General features: G+C 38.0%; 2 protein-coding genes across 2 annotated transcripts; both read right to left on the bottom strand.

The window, feature by feature from the left end:
* Window positions 1-754: 754 nt before the first annotated feature.
* On the bottom strand, window positions 755-10,380 carry LOC110112690. The gene is made up of 7 exons (XM_028695362.1): window positions 9,537-10,380; window positions 8,523-9,401; window positions 8,353-8,403; window positions 7,212-7,999; window positions 6,476-6,712; window positions 1,835-2,025; window positions 755-1,022 (listed from the first exon to the last, which is right to left on the bottom strand). Exons 1-7 carry the CDS (start codon window positions 10,378-10,380, stop codon window positions 755-757), a joined length of 3,258 nt encoding a protein of 1,085 aa, XP_028551195.1.
* Window positions 10,381-12,451: 2,071 nt separating this feature from the next.
* Window positions 12,452-12,943, bottom strand: LOC110112691 (uncharacterized mitochondrial protein AtMg00810-like). Its single transcript, XM_020844997.1, has one exon. The coding sequence runs from the start codon at window positions 12,941-12,943 to the stop codon at window positions 12,452-12,454; it is 492 nt and encodes a 163-aa protein (XP_020700656.1).
* Between the last annotated feature and the right edge of the window lie 4,154 nt (window positions 12,944-17,097).

Genomic DNA, 17,097 nt, shown 5'->3' with positions numbered 1-17,097 from the left:
AAAAAGATCTTTCTTTATTATTTGCTAAAAAGCTACATTATGACTATAAAATAAACTACAAGTGCTTGCAAAGAAGCCACACATACTGCCGGAGCCTCGTATTCAATAGAATATTTACCTTCCTAGAACCAGAAACCACACACTTCACTTCCGCAAACAGACGTTCGATTCCAACTTGTGCTTGCGATGAGTGCGAAGAAAACCAATGAATTACTATCAACTGACCTTTAATTAGAGGCCAACAATAAGGATGGAGCTGCCAAGTCCCTACCAAGATTAAGTTTGGAAATCCACTACTTTTTTAGTTGAGGTAAAGCCTCTCATAAGACACAAGACTTGATAGGGAGCAGAGTCAAGGCCCGAGAAAAAGGAAAAATCCTGTCCCAATAAGGTGGCCTTTCCCTATTTGAGCACGATTCACGTTAGCATGTCTATATGCAAATTCGTGGCAGCCCAGCATGCTTGGCTCTTTATGTTAGATTTCCTTTAAAAGTGAAAGATCAATTAAATAAACAAAATTATCCTACTAACTCAACCCTCAACACTTAACAAGAAAGTTCTGGTAATAGGCAGTTGAGCACCAATAAAGACAACCTCTGCATAACATATAACTAGCCCTTTAGACCGAATCCCTCAATTCGTTAGCAGATTCGTAATTAGTAGCGTCTTTTTCTTGTGAGTCCACTGTGGTCGGAGAAGCTGCTAAGTTTTAATCTTCACGCAAGGTCTAAATGTTTGCATAGCAAGGTTTCACCTAAAGTGTCCCAAACTGATTGGGGGAAGTCCGCAAAAGTCTGGAGACTGGCATAAGCTTACGACGGGCGGAAGTCCAACTTTGGGCGGAAGGTACCAGTGCGGATAGAATATGACGATAACAAGACTTCGACGATTGGGAGGAGTTTGCGATCGGGTAGAGTCCGACGAAATTCCAGTGACATGGTTCGGAAATCTGGCACAACTGGAGGAAGTCGTCGACGGAAGGAAATCTGATATAGTGTGTGAATTTCTTTGCTTTCTCTGGCCTATCAGTAGGAAGTCATGCAAGAGTAGAACTTTCGAACGATGGAGCAAAAGTTCGCGAACGGGCGAAAAGTTGGACATTAGGTAGAAGTCCGACGAAAGTCCAAGTGACGGGCAAAGTCTGCTGATGGACGCGGAAAGTCATTCGTCGGTCTGTTGTGGTGGAAGTTCGACGATAGTTCGGTGCCGGTCTTTAAGAAAGGTCCCGAACTCTCAGAGTATCGAGAAGGTTCTGGTGGCAAAGAGAACGTATTTCCTTACTCTTCTTTTCCTTGGGTTCATCTCATAAGAATGAGATATGTTATTTTCTAGTTTTCTTTGAGTTTGCTGGACAATTTTTTAGGTATGCTGGTGTAATGCGATAGATCTTGTTGCATTCCCAAAATTGAGCATATGGACAATTTACTAGACATTTGAAAATCTAATGATATCAGAATTTGACGATTGGGCTCGTTTGATTCGCTCGTCGAGACAGCTTGATCGATCAACGTCACATTTTGAAAAAATATTTGGCATAATCGAAATAAACTATGGTTTGACCTCCTCCAAATATGCTTCGAGTCATTGAATTAGATCCATTTGATGCTCGGATTGGGTCGAATTTGGTTGTCGTTGGTAACGTATTTTTGAGACATTTCAACTCTCGACATAGTTTAGTTGAAATTGGAGTTCAATTGGTCCTGATTTTAATTTTTAACAATTTATAACTTGATTTGGCTTTCGAGATTCGTGTCAGATTCAAGAATAATTTTTTGATGAATATATACAAATTATATAAATAATAGAAAGAGAGAGAAAACAAGAACCCCCGTACCTGATGACTTCCAATATCTGATCGGATAGCAGCAATCCAAATCCTCGCATCTCGTTCAAGTCTCTCTGAACACAAACTCTTTGCATTTTCTTCGGTGTTGTTCTCTCGTCAATTCCGGCCTCCACCAATACAAGAAGGCCCTCGCCACAGCCTGCGTCGGAGACCAGAGCCAGAGGAAGCAGAACCCCTCCCTTTCAAGTTTTCGAACGCTCTATCTCCCATAAACACTACCGGTTGTCACCGACTACTCCCGCCAATACAACGACTATTCATCCAACCAAATCTTCAGCCCAGTGCAGCGCACGGTCCCCGCTTCCTCCAAACACACAAAACAACCATACCCTCGTGATGAAACGCGATCCCCACCTATTCCTAATCCTCATCCGCCACCACTTATCGGGCCAAAACGTTCGAACGCTACCGGCAAACGACCCCGCGAGTGCTGCCAGCGGTTAAAATTAGGCTCTCCCTGGAGCTCCAGGAGATACGAAACCTAGGAGCATCAATCGAAGGGATGCCGAGCCGACGGGCGAGGGACAAAACAATATCCACGTACGATTCGGTCTAATTTGCGTCAGCGGGCGTGTGAGTTGGAGTTCGTATGTCTCGCCCGTAGCCTAATGGTAACAGATGGAGTGAAGCGATGCAGGAAAAACGTGGGGGTCATCCTGGCCAACCCATTTCACGTATATTGGTCATGTTCGTGTACCATCTCTAAGGGTATTTGTGATTAAGGTATGAGGGATTCGATGCCAGAGAGTAGCCGTCGGAGTTCCACGTCAATCACGTAGAATAAATAAGCAGCCGAGACACAAGTAGAGGAGGAGGAGAGCGGCGGCCGTAATTGAGACGGAACTACGAATCGAGGACCCGAGTTATCTCGCGTTTCGTCACTTGCTTTGCTAGTAGGCCTTCGCTGTCCTTCTAGATCTCGCTAAGAGCTTCGCAGGATGTCCATGTCGTAGCGAGTCTTTCGAGCGGATTGGAGATAAGTTCCGGCCTGGAAATGCGCCGGTTGTCGGAGTGACTATGGACTTAGAAGATGAGAGAAAAGCCGCGCGGCTTCAGTATCCTGCTTAGGCTTGGCTAGGCGCACGTGACGCTATCGATCTTCTGGAGCTTGATCGATCGATTGTCAACAGGAGCACGGGGTGAGTTGAGGAGGCAGGTAGCCACGCTTCTCAGAAGACACAGTCGTCTCTTCTTCTTTAATCTCTATAACTAGAAAGCATACTATTTCTCCTAACCTATCTCACTGTTGTCTGTGCGAACAGGTGCGTTGAAGAAAGGCATGATACTTGGGATCTCGGGAACACGAAATCAAACATAATCGAAGAGAACCGTGGGGAAATTTCACTATTTTCTGCCTATGCGCCTCAACGTCTCTGAGACGGAAAGCTTTCCAGTATGCAAGTTTTGACGAAGTGGCGGTAAACACTGTCGAAGCATGTGGATGGCAAGAAAAGCGTTCAAAAAGGAAGGAAAACGGCATCGTCATAAGCATGTGTTCCTTTTCAGGAAAAGGGATCGAGATTCCCTTAGTCGCGCGATCTTTAAGAGGCGACTGTGTCCATCACGCTTATTTGATCATTTAATTGTTTCGTCATACAGACGAGAATTTTCATTACTTTTCATTTACTCTTATAATTGAATGGATTTATTGGCCTTTAAATTTGAAAATAAATGGGAGCGTGGATAGTTAGATCAAATAAACGCAAGTATAACAAGAAGGAAGAGAGCTCTTGTTTGCCACTGTATCCTTCTTCATCATCGTTGGACTTCCACCTAGCAGTTAATCGATGAGCAGACTCTGCCTTAACAGTCAATTGGACGCCGGATTTTAGTAAGGTACTTATCTACTCCGAACCCAATGCCCAAGAACTGACGCGCGGACTATTTGTACCGACCGCCAACTGAGCCGATACTTGTTGCCCCGACTGCTGATATTCGACCTACCTAAACATTTTCACTTTCAACCATGTACTTGAATTCCTACCATCTGCATGTAATTAACATTCGCCTAGATTTCTCTCTGAATCACTGGCGTCGCAATTGCATTATAACCCGCGTTGGATATTAGTATTCTAATCACCACGGTTTGCAACTTTAAGAGGACAGATCAGTCGCTTGTGAAATCCATTCATAACATTAGTTGTGAAGCATTCAATACTAGATCTCAGAGTATTATCGTGTCATATATATATTTTTTCCTTTTTTCAAATTTCGTACCACATAAACAATATATGGTAGGGTCATTTCTTCGTCAGATTTGTGTGACTGTATATTTCGTGTTAAACCTCCATCATGTGAAGACGAAACCTCTTTTTAACTCTTCCCCTGTTATATTCATAGCCCATAACAGTTCGTGATATTATGTTTCAATGTGAACATACATTTTTTTAATTAACCATATTTTTGAAGAAAAATAATGAAATTTTTTCTATTTTTATATATTGAAATATAAACAAAAATATTAATTAATACAATTTGTAATTATATTTAGATCAATTAAAATAAATGTTCAAAACACACTCACATTAAGATAAGTTAGACTCGATTCAAAATATCTTAAGTGATAATTAAAGCTTTTCCAACCAAAAGATTAATATGTAGCTATCGTAATTAATACATTTCATTTCTCAGTGACTCACAATCAGATAGCAAATTAATTTTGTTAAGCTCGCGATTTTGTGCCAGTCTATCTCAAGCATATTTAAGGCTTTCGTTTGGAGCGCCTATTTTTATTACTGCTTCTTGTGGAGGAATACTTTCTAGTGGGCATTAAAAAATTTGTAAAATTCTGCCTCAAAAATGTATTTTTTCTCTCTCTCTGCTCTCTGTCGTTCAGAGAGTGTTTGTCAAAAAACGTGTCAACAAAATATCCACGTATACGCTTACTTGTTCGATGTCATAAGTAGCTCTTATGAGATGGAATATGGTTTTTTAAACTTCCTTTACATTCTCTAGTTATAACTAATAAAATTAAAAAGTAAAAAAAAGTAGAGATTATAAATCAAGGTATGAGTTGCTATATCCTAAGTTATACTTCCACTTAATTTTAGATCAAATAATTTTTCATTGTGTATTCGCTATATGACTTCAAGCTACATCTTTATCTTATAGAAATGTTTCCTCTACTTACATCATGACCTAGAATCAAGCATATATGAAAGCACCCGGGAAGATTAAGGTCTTGATCCATTGCCTACTTAACAAATCCAGACCACACATCTATTTATAGGATTGTCTGCTATTATCCTCTCCTTGGCTACTTTATTCTGCTTGTATATGAGAACTTTTAATTTTCTCTTTATTCGATATAAGTTACTAGTGAGTGTGTGTTGTGTGAAAACTTGCTTAGAATATATTAGTGAATTAAAGAAAAGTAAGAATTCAAGCACTATTCAAGAATTGCATCAATGTTTTTTTATTTTTTAGTTGGCCTCGTAATCCATAAACTACGATTTAAAATTTTAGCACACAATACTTTCATGATAATACTTTTCTATTCTCTCTTCTGTTGAGAAAAATGTTGGCGTAAATCTTAAACCATATATATAGCTTTCTCATTATTGAATCAGGTTATCATTGACCCAAGTGGGCGTTCGAATGATGTCTGTAGCCAAGAAAAAATCCTCCGAACACTTTTCCGTAATTAGTATACCTGCACTAAAACGCAAGATGTGATGATCTGCCTCCTACCAGTGATCAAAAGTCCTTGCCATACTCTAATATTGTCGAATATAGAATTGATCATAGTTTTGGCATAGAGTAGTATTTATAACAGGAAATTGTCGTTAGTCTCTTCTAGAACCTAAGAATAGTTCCATTTGATTCTGTGTGATTACAAATATGGGTCAGTTATATATGATCGCTAAGTTTCAGTTGTATCTGACATTAAAAATCTGTTTTACCTGCTCAATAAATCATTAATTTTGCTCTCTAAACGATTGACATGTTATATTTTTTTATGAATATATTTAAATTTAAATTAAATTAAAATATTTATAAATCATACTTTAAAGTAAATAAAACTAAAAACGTAACTATAAGTTAGCACAACAAATGACATGATGTGGTCTGCCAACTCTGCTCGACAACTTAGCGTGCCAGCTCGCGTGTCAAAATTAGCCCGTTAGCTTGTCCGCCAAATTAGCTTGCCGCCAGCTCACCCGCCAATTCAATAGCCAGTAGTTTCCTAAGATAACGACTAACATCATTTTTAAATTTATTATTTTTTAATTCATTTTGACGAAAATAACTTTTAAATGATATCATTTTAAAAAATTGTCCATGAGAAGGTTGTCATCAATATTCCAAACGAAAAGACTTCGGCAAGAATAATCAGCAGTGTGTGTTTTTTTTTTTTTGGTTAACCCGGGGCAAAAGCTCATGTATTAAAAAACAAAGTTCAAATTACAAGTAACCTGAGAAGGTAAGAACTAAAACCATAAAAACCTAAATATACACAAAGACAAAACAAATGACAAAAGGAGCAGACAAGAACTAATGACTCAAAAAACGGGCAAAGTCATAATCATCCAAAAATCAGAGGAGATCACATAATGCCCAGGCGGTGGCATAGGTTGCCAGTATAAACTGAAGCAGTCGGAGCAAAGAAAATCAGAAATTGGCCATCACAGCACCTCCAGCCTGCATATAAGAACCAGAAAAAGATCGAGCCTGGTTGCCGCACGGGCCATCCTTGGCTCGGGAGGACTTGCCTTGCTCATCATCGTCTGCTTGTACTGCTTCCCCCACAATGCCATATGCTGTCATTATAGTATACCCGAGAAATAATATGATGTATTTCCACCAAAAATTACTGGATTGGTCCAAGACAAAATGACCAAGATCCCAAAAAGCATCTTCCCAGGTCTGAAGCAAAAGAGGAACCAAAAGTATACCCAAAAAACAATTACAGGAATTGCAGAAACCCTCCCTCCAAATGTGACCATCAACAATAAATATCAGAACAGCCAAAATAAAATGGCAATGGAAAATTAAATTTTCGTGAATTTCTGCAGTATAAGACTTTTGTTTTTCCATTTTGAAAGTTTGTATCTAACAACCTCTTTGATATTGCAGATGATTTTAATCACATTGTTTCTCGAAGAAGAGAAACGGCGGTTGTTACGTTCCCTCCAGATATGATAAACTGTGCAGCTAATATTAAGGAAACAAAAATCCTTTTCTGTTCTACAGTAGCTACCATAATTCTAAAAAAAATCCAGCAATTGAAGTAAATTAGGCCTAAGTAAAAACCCATTGAATTCGACAAAATGGTCTTTAGAATGTAATAAGTAAAATCACATTCAAAATATAAATGCGAATGATTTTCTAAATTACCCGAGCATAAAGAACAATTCAGAGAGACCTGAATACCTCTTAAATTTAAGTTATCAGCAGTTTTCAGCTTCCCAATCACAGCCATCCTGGTAAAACTAGCAAACTTAAGCACATTATGTTTATGCCAAATAGAGGTGTGCCAATCAACCTTAGAAATAATAGAGTAATAATGCTCAATAAAGTTTCTAAAAACCCATTTATGGGAGCCATTCCAGAGAACCTCGTTATATTCAGAAAAATTCACCGCCAAAATGGAATCAGCAACAGGTGAAGGAATATAATCAGGAAGCTGCCAGATACCATTACAAATGAAATCACTAACTTGCATATCATAAAAATCCAAACTACAAGTCTCAGTGAAAACTTTTCCATTAATCCATGGATCCCACAAAAAAGATAATTCACAGGAATTAGACACAGAGAAGGAGATTTTCTCCCTAATCCTGTGAGCAGTGTGAGTAACTTTGAGCCAGAAATTGGAGGCAGTGGAAGGAGGAGGTTTCCAAGGTGAAGTGTATTTAGCTTTATACCAGCAGCTAAGGAGATTTTTAGTGTTGTAAAATCTGCCTATTATGGAACAGAGAACACCAAAGTAAAGAGCGTCAAGAGAAGGCAAACCAAGCCCTCCAACAACTTTAGGCTGAGTAACTTTTGACCAAGAAATGAGGTGTAATTTCTTCTCCACCAAGTTGTTGTTAAATAGAAACCTAGAGCAGAGTTTATTTAGCTTAGCACAACAACCCTTAGGTATTATTGAACCTCTAATCCAGTAAGCGATGGTATTGGTGATGGTAAATTTGAGGAAAAGTACCCTACCTGCAAAAGAAAGAAACTTGTTTTTCCAACCATCAAGTAGAGCAGTAATTTTGCTCAGTAGTGGTTGGAAGTGAGAAGAATTGAGTCTTTTAGTAGAGATGGGGAGACCCAAATAGGTGAGGCAAGTGTTGACATTTTAGATTCCAAGCTCATCACAAATAATTTGATTTTCTTGATCATTTTTGGAGAAGATAATAGCACTTTATTAGCATTAAGATGAAGCCCAGATAAAGTGCCAAAAAGGTTTAAGCATATATTGAGATGTTGAGCATTATCTTTAGAAGATTAACCAATCACCAGAAGGTCATCTGCATACATCAAATGATTGATGTGAGTATCTTTGCAGTTAATACCTTTAAAGATAAAGGTATCATAGTTGGTGGTGAGAATATTTGATAAGCCATCTATAACAATGCAAAATAACAGAGGTGAAAGTGGGCAACCTTGTCGTAGGCCAGAAGAGGACTTAAAGAAACCCTCAAGAGAACCATTCAGGCAAACAGAAAATGGACATCAGTGATACATCCTCTTATCCAAGAAACAAAAACTTTCGGAAAACCTTTCTGAAGCAACCTGGCAATGAGGAATTCCCTAGAAACAGAATCAAAAACTTTTTTGATGTCCAACTTAGCACAAAAACTCTTACGAGAACCTTTGAAATCTCTAAGAATTTCAGAAGCAAGGATGATGTTATCTGTGGAGCATCTATCAGCAATGAAATCAGATTGACTATCATGTACAATGAAAGGGAGCACCACTTTAAGTCTGTTTGCAATGATTTTAGCAACAATTTTGTATAACACATTACAAAGCGATATAGGCCTAAAATCATTGATGTTAGAAGCATGAGAGCATTTAGGTATAAGAGCAATGGCTGTATCCTTAACACCTCTAGGAAGGGAACTAGTAGTGAAAAAATTATTTACCACATTAAAAACTTGTAACCCAAGAAGATGCCAAGATTTTATGTAAAAAGCATAGGTATACCCGTCCGGTCCAGGTGCAGAGTTTTCATTCCCATCAAAAACAGCTGATTTCACTTCCAAGAAAGATAAAGGAGCCACCAACATGTCTAGAAAATTAGGTGGGACTAAGTTTCCTGGAGGTATATTCAATGGTAATTCAAGATCAGAATGTGCATTGTTAAACAAGGACTCAAAGTGTTTAACAATAGCATGAGAAATATCTTTGAAATTAGTAAAATGCCCTTCAGAGGTAGTAATTTCTTTAATGCTGTTCTTGTTATTCCTACTCCTAAACTTGGCATAGAGAAATCCAAGATCATCTTCCCCATGGGTGAGCCATAAAACTTTTGCCCTTTGAGTAATCCAAGAATTCCATTTAGCTTGCAAGGGGGCTAGTTCATCATTTATATTCTTCAGATTATTGTTAAGCACCAAATCTAAAGGATGGGCTTGGATCTCAATAAGACATTGATGTTGTTTACTCTATATCTCCAACAAGGCATTTGAAAGAAACGAAGAAGAAGCCCAATTCCTATTTTTTAAAGCTCTCTTCAATCCATTTAAACTATAACAAAAAGCAGCCATAGGACTTCTAGAAGATCTAGAAGAGAAAGCAGTCAAAACATCATCCCAGAATCCTTCCATGTTAATCCAGTAGTTTTTGAACATGAACCTAGCAGATATAGGCTTAGCTTGAGAAGATTTAAAAATTAGCGGGGAATGATCTGAACCAAGAGGAGGTTCAACAGTGTAGTAAGCAATAGGCAGAAAATCCAGAAATGCATTGCTGACAAGAACTCTATCAAGTTTAATGTGAAACGGGTTATCCAATCGTTGATTGAACCAGGTATAGAACAGACCCGTGGAAGAAAGGTCTTGCACCCCACAATTGAAAATCATGCTATTAAGCTCACCCAATCTACTACTAGTGAGACAGGAACCTCCCTCTTTTTCAGATTCAAAACGACAACAGTTAAAGTCTCCCATGAGCATCCAAGGCTGATCCAAAGGAGGAGTCATATTTAAAAGTTGTTCCCAAAGGAATTTCCATTCTTCCACAGAGTTAACGGCATAAATCACAAAAAGGAAAATAGGCGGGAAAGAACCCACCGAAAGCACACCATGAATTAGTTGAGAAGAGCTGAAAAGTTGTTGAAACGAGAAAACCGACTTATCCCATTTTATCCAAATTCTACTAGGTGTAGAATCCAAAAAATTATTGCAGCTTCCCTCATTCTCATAAAGGCTATGAGAACGCAAAAACCAAGGATCATTCACAGACGAAGGAGAAACTTTTGCTTCCAAGATGCATAAAAGTTTAAGATCATGAGCTTTGATCAAAGACTTACAGTAACTAACTTTTTCCGGGCTATTAAAACCCCTAACATTCCAACTAGCAAAAGTTGGGAAGTACATTATGAAGATTGAGATTTGGCCTTCTTGGTCGATTTCCCTTTGGGGGGTTTGGAGTTGTTGGGAGATTTTCCTTTATCGGATGAGGATCTAGTATTGTGAATAATGTTTTCATGAATTTCATGTTTTTTGGGAACCATGGGATCAGTATCTACATTCGAACAAGAGGCAGAGTTCGCCTCAGAATTGGTCTCCAGGGAGTCACCTGGTGTTTGTTCATCAACTTGTATGGAAGCAAATTTATTTAAAAGAGGTAATTTAGGGGTTTGCAATATCCTGGGAGAGGCCCGTAATCCAGCAGAAGAAGAGGTTTCCTCTGTCGGTGAGTTTAGGTTAGGTAAAGAAGAGTTTTTAATAGATGGTGGATAAACAATCGATTCTGGTGGGGGATTAGAGGAGGAAGATGGGTCATTAGGGAGTTGAATAGGAGTTGAAACATAAGTGATTTTAACCAAGTCAGGCTGAGGAATTACAAAGTTGTTGCTATGATTAGAAGGTGGAAAATTGGAGGGAGATCTGTTTGGACGAGTGGAAAGAGTTCTAGAAGTACTACGCCCTCTAGATTTAGGAGGCTGTGGGGGAAGAACTGGTTGTGGGTTGGGGTTTTTGGGACAAAGGGAAAAAGGATGGATCAATGAGCCGCACCCTTCGCATTTATCTAGTTTCCAGTCGTATCTCACTTTTAAATTAAGATCCTGACCATCAATCTCTATCGGAATTTCATCATGCAAAACCGAATCTTTAGAAATAAGAACACATGCCCTTGCAAAAGTAAGTCTAGTGCGATTAGTAGTGAGGGAGTCAACAGAAATTAGAATTCCTATATAGCTCAAAATTTTTGAGATACCGGTAGGAGTCCAAAGCGTAAGGGGAAAATCCACGATTTTGATCCAAATCGGTATAGGAGCAGACTCATCTCTCTTTGGTTTGAACTTTGGAGACCATCTTTGTAGAATGAAAGGCTTGCCTAACGGGAACCAAGGACCACCCGCAAGCACCATATCAAGATCTTCTTCTGTTGAGAACTTTAACAGGAAAAAACCATCAGCTAGAAAAAGTAGAGTCATAGAACCTTTGAGTGTCCAAAGCCTCTGCATCGCTTTTAGAAGTCGCTCATAATATGGACGAGGTCCAAGGGAGTAACCAATGAGGGCTGATGTCTAAACAGACACTCCTTCGGAGAGATCAACATCTTTGAAGGAGAGCTTTTTAGCAGGAGAGTAGAAGGAAACTGGGAAAGTGGCAGGCTTGAAGGAAGAAGCCGACACATTGGCTGCGTATGAGGGACCTCCATTGCCAGTCGAAGGGAGGCCAATTGAAGAAGGGAAAAGAATAGAGGATGAAGGAAGTGGCGAAAAATCAGGTGTGGAAGAGGCCATCGAGGGAGGGAGAGGCCGTCCCAGGCGAGGGCAGTGCGAAAGAACACAAAGCGGCTGAAACCCTAGCAGAGATCTCTTCCTGCACTCATTGCCTCTCTGAATTCAACAGCAGTGTGTGTAGAATTACATAACCAAGAACAGGACAAATAACAGAGACGCTTAATAGGGAGAAGGAAACAATGCTTTCATACTGTTGAACTTGTAATACAGAGTTCTATTTATAAGTACAAGATAACAAGAAAGTACAAATGCTAGTCTAACAGTCCATAGTAGGCCCAATGAATTGATGCCGCATGTTAGGTGGCTAATAACCCCCCTCAAACTTGTGGTTGTGGAGCTGCTGTATGTTCGCTGGATAACTGTTGGAACCGGTGTGTTGGTAACGCTTTAATGAAGAGATCTGCTATCTGGTCGGTCGTGCATATATGTTGGATTGTGATTGTGTTTGACCAAATGTTTTCTCTGATGAAATGACAGTCGACTTCGATGTGTTTGGTACGTGCGTGAAAAACTGGGTTGTTGGAAAGTGCTATGGCGAAGGTGTTGTCACAGTAGATGGTGGTGGGAGATGTTTGCGGTATGTGGAAGTCTTCAAGAAGACGACGAAGCCATATGATTTCAGCTGTCTCGGATGCGAGTGCTCGATACTCAGCCTCGGTGGATGAGCGGGCAATGGTATTTTGTTTCATGACTTGCTAGGAGATGAGTGAGTTGCCTAGGAAATTATAGTGACTGGAGATAGATTTCCGGTCTAGATTATTGCTGGCCCAGTCGGCATCCACGTACCCGCGTAAGGTGAGATTTTGTGGTTGTAGCTGGATGCCAATGTGTGTTGTTCCATTGATGTAGCGAATAAGTCGTTTGAGGGCGTCGTAATGATGATTGAGTGGACGTTGCATATGTTGGCATAGTTGATGAACAACAAACTGAATGTCCGGTCTAGTTAGCGTGAGGTATTGTAGAGATCCGATTGGGTGGCGATATAGCTGCGGATTGGAGAAAGGTTCATGTGATGTTGCCGTCATTGTGGTCTTGTAGGCGACCGGTGTGGAAATTGGTTTTGATTGGCTCATTCTGGCACGTTCAAGGATTGACCGAGCATATGTTTGTTGATGTAATAGTATACCAGAGGCTGTCGTGGAAGCTTGGATCCCCAAGAACTGGTTCAGTGAGCCGAGATTCCTCATCTGAAATGTAGAGTGTAGATTAGAAAGGAGTTTATTGATCTCGGTGCTAGAATTACCTGTGAGGAGGATGTCGTCGACGTAGATAAGGATGTATAGACATATGCCGTTGGAGTTGTATGTGAGCAGAGACGGATCTTAGGCGCTGATTTGAAAGCCGAGCTTGAGTAGATGAGTGGATAGCGTGGCATGCCATTCTCTAGGTGATTGTTTGAGGCCGTACAGTGCTTTCTTCAGCTTGCAAACGTAGTTTGGATGATTGGAGTCTTGAAAACCCGGTGGTTGTTGCATGAAAACTGCGTCCGAGAGGGTGCCGTTTAGAAACACGTTGGATATGTCGAGTTGATGAATTTCCCATTTGTTGTATAAGGCAATGAGTATGAGAATGCGGATTGTGCTGATTTTGGCGACAGGGCTGAATGTCTCTGTGTAATCGAGACCATGTTCTTGGTCGTACCCTTTGGCCATCAGGCGTGCTTTGTACCGATTTAAGGATCCATCAGAGTTATACTTGATACGAAAAGTTCATTTGGATCCTAGAATATTTTGTGTGGGATGCGGTGGTACCAATTCCCAAGTTCCTTGAGCCTGGAGAGCTTGGAATTCTTGAGATATTGCTGTACGCCATTGTTCGGATTTTGCGACTAATAGTAGGTCCAATGAATTGATTCCACGTGTTAGGTTGCTAATAGTGTGGCAGTGACGCCGTCTGTTCGTAGCGCTGAAACATCAATGGCAAAATATTTGAAATACTTAGGAGGAAAATGCATAGGGGTAATTTGGAATCATTTTTTATTTCATTTGTTATTTTTTAAAAATTTATTTATTTACTGTGCTTTTAATATATTTTTTAAAATAAAATAATTTTTTAAAATATTCAAAATAATTTTGGGATGCTTTTATATTTATAATAACAATTATCATGGCTAGTGACCATCAGGGTCTTTGACCACCATGGTTGCTGGGTGCTCATTGGCATTGATTGATTTGTCCATGACCACCACCATCTTCATATAAATCAAATTATTTAAAATAAAGAAAAAATAAATATAACTTATTTTAATATATTAGACATATTTTATTCTATGTTAAAAATAAAATAAAATAAAATAAATACAGAAAAACAGAAAGGCAAACAGCTAATTAACAATGCAAGTTGTAAAAGTAAAAAAGTCCTATTAAAAAGTCTATTGAATTTATCTAATCATATCAAAATGATGGTTATTTCAATGGCCGAATAGATTGGGGAGCTTAAAAATCAAGTCATAGATCAAATTAAGTATGGATCAAAGGAGTTATATTGAATGTTCTTTCTCTTCTCATTGCTTACGTAATTTTGTTCATATGATGCCCTACTTGCAACGTTTAAATTCAACGCCGGGTAAGGCAAATTCCCATGCAAGGGATTTTGTTTTTTCTACATTTTTTTTGGGAAAATTTAACCATGTAAGGGATATCATTCTTAACGAAAACGAAGAAGTCCAGCAACAACAATCAGCATGTGATGCCGTATGTTTGCAGCTATGAAACATCAATGGCACAATATTTGAAATACATGGGAGGAAAAAGCTTAGGGGTCATAGGATTCATTTTTTATTTTCATTTATCTATTTGGTTTTTTAAAAGGGTTCATGTCACATAAAACGTCGGCCTTCTGATGATTTTGTTAGGAGAGTAGATGTATTAGATCTAGCCTATGTTAAAAAAATAGATAGAGATGGACCAGAAATTAATGACTTGACTAGAAAAATATTAGAAATGACTTTATCTTAATGAGAATTTGGATTCATGTAGCTGACCCTATATAGTAGATAAAAGCTTTATGTTGTTGTATTTTGTTTTTCTAAGAAAATTATTTCTTTAGCCTCTAGCATCATTGACTAAAATGGCTATTATCACATGGCTAGTAAATGCCATTGACATGCTGAAGACCACTGCCATTGCTGGATAAATCAAATTATTTGAAATTAAAAATAATAATAATTTATTTTAATATATTAGACATATTTTATTCTATTTTAAAAATAAAATAAAATAAAATAAATACAGAAAAACAGAAAGGCAAACAGCTAATTAACAATGCAAGTTGTAAAAGTAAAAAAGTCCTATTGTAAGTATTTATCTAATTATATCAATAACCCATGACAAGCTCTTTCAATGGCCGAATTCATTGGGTGTTTAAAAATCAAGTCTTAGATAAAGTATGGCTCAAAGGTATGATTAAATTATTAAGATAAGCCAATGGGAAGCTTGTTGGGGCTATGGGAATGTTCAACTGTAAAAAAAATAGTAATTTTGCATATAGAAAAAAATCCACTTGGAAAATTCAGATGCTATGCAGATGATTAAATCCACCATTGGAAAGGTAAAGGGAAAATCTTATCTTAAGTATTATCCCTAAATTTTATTAGAATTTTTTGTTCCGCTTAAATAGTGAAAGTTATTCAAAATTAGTTTAAATTAGCATTTTTAAATTATTAGATACACCAAATAATCTTCAAAAAATTTAAAATAATTGAGGCTATAGTGACCCAAACTCAAGCATTGACCAAATCTCCTCAAGACTACCTAGAGTTTGAGAATTATACTTGCATGAGCCTTCATCATTAAATTAGAACCATATTTGTGAAAAATGAATTGAAAAGCCGAATCGAAATTCTAGGAAAAAAATGAGGGATCCTCTAGTTTGGACATGCTTCAAAAAAGAACCATATTATGTGAGGATGAAAAATAAAAAAAATGCTTTCCAAAAGCATTTGATCCTTTTTTCAACAGATTATATCAAGGAGCGAGAAAAAAATTAGTATAGTGCTTGTAGTTTACTATGGGAGAATCCCATTGGCTAAGTGCACTATACTTTAACCAATTCTATTATGATTTAATCAATACTTAGCTAGGGTTTAATTGAAATGTTAGGAAGTTACTTGATCAATTTCCCTTTAATTGACATTTTAGATTTTAAATGGCATTAATATCATTGAGTCTAAATGGGACATGCTGACCCATATGGCTAAAGTGATCGATTCAATAAGTTAATTGGGTTGAACAAAGTTAAGTTTACTTTTCTAATACCCTATTCTATATTTCCACACAATGGTTTTATCCATTTCAGTCACTTTGTTTTGCTAATCCACTTTGGAAAGTATATGCATTCTTTAATGGGTCAATTGTCTCATATGATCAATTATGATCAAACCAATGGTCAAAATTGGTTGACCATTGTTAGCTAACATTTTTCCTTGATGGCGACTGATCGCCGATCATCGACTGACTTAGCTCCGAAGGTTGATCATAGATTAACATCTGGAGGCTCCACAATTCATCCACAAGGGTTTATCAAATCTTCTCCGCCAATGTTCGGTGGAATTTCTTTGGTTGGAGATTCTGCCACAAATGGTGTTCGATTGAATACCAACAAAGGTAAACCTTTATCGATCAATGAAGGAGGGTTGTTAAATATAAAGAAGGCTATTACAAATATTAGGAAAGTTAAGAATGTGATGTTTGGAGGTGAATTCAAACTACCAAAGAATCCTGAGGTGTCGACTTTTTGTTTTGGACCTTCTTTGCTGTCTAATCAAAAAGATGTAGTTGTGGGAAATGGTTTGAATAGGACTTCTGAAGAGGTTTTTCAGGGACCTTCGACATTGGAAGGACCGAGGGGAGGAGATGTTAGGGTTGAAACTTTGGAAGTTAACATTTTTAATGTATCTACTGAAGTAAATAATACAAATTTAATTGAAGATTTGGAGGTGGTTCATTAATGTGTTTCTGGTGAATGTGATTCATGCAAAAAACTAGAAGATGAAGTAGATGTTTCCAAGGATAAAGAACCGATAGGTAATTTTTTGGTCAATGTCTGGAATAAGAAATCCAATTGAAGAGTTGTTGATTTAGAAATTGGAAGTTGCCTTACCGAAGATGGTGAAGCTATCAAGCTGTATGAGAAAAATGAATTGGAGAACACAAAAAAACTTCAAAATGCACTAGTTGTCAAAGTATTTGGTGACAACATGCCTTCTTATGTTATTAATTCAGAACTTAAAAGACAATTGTCACAATTGGGTAAATTTGACCTTACTTGGCTTGGCAAGGGATGGATGGTTTGTGCTTTTGATGATGAGGAATAAGTGGACCTAGTTCTTTCAAATGGAACA

Source organism: Dendrobium catenatum, unplaced genomic scaffold (assembly GCF_001605985.2).
Source record: "Dendrobium catenatum unplaced genomic scaffold, ASM160598v2 fragScaff_scaffold_627, whole genome shotgun sequence".
In the NCBI taxonomy this organism is placed as follows: Eukaryota; Viridiplantae; Streptophyta; class Magnoliopsida; order Asparagales; family Orchidaceae; genus Dendrobium; species Dendrobium catenatum.
Note: the sequence above shows the minus strand (reverse complement) of the source record. Positions and strands in the feature narration are given on the sequence as shown.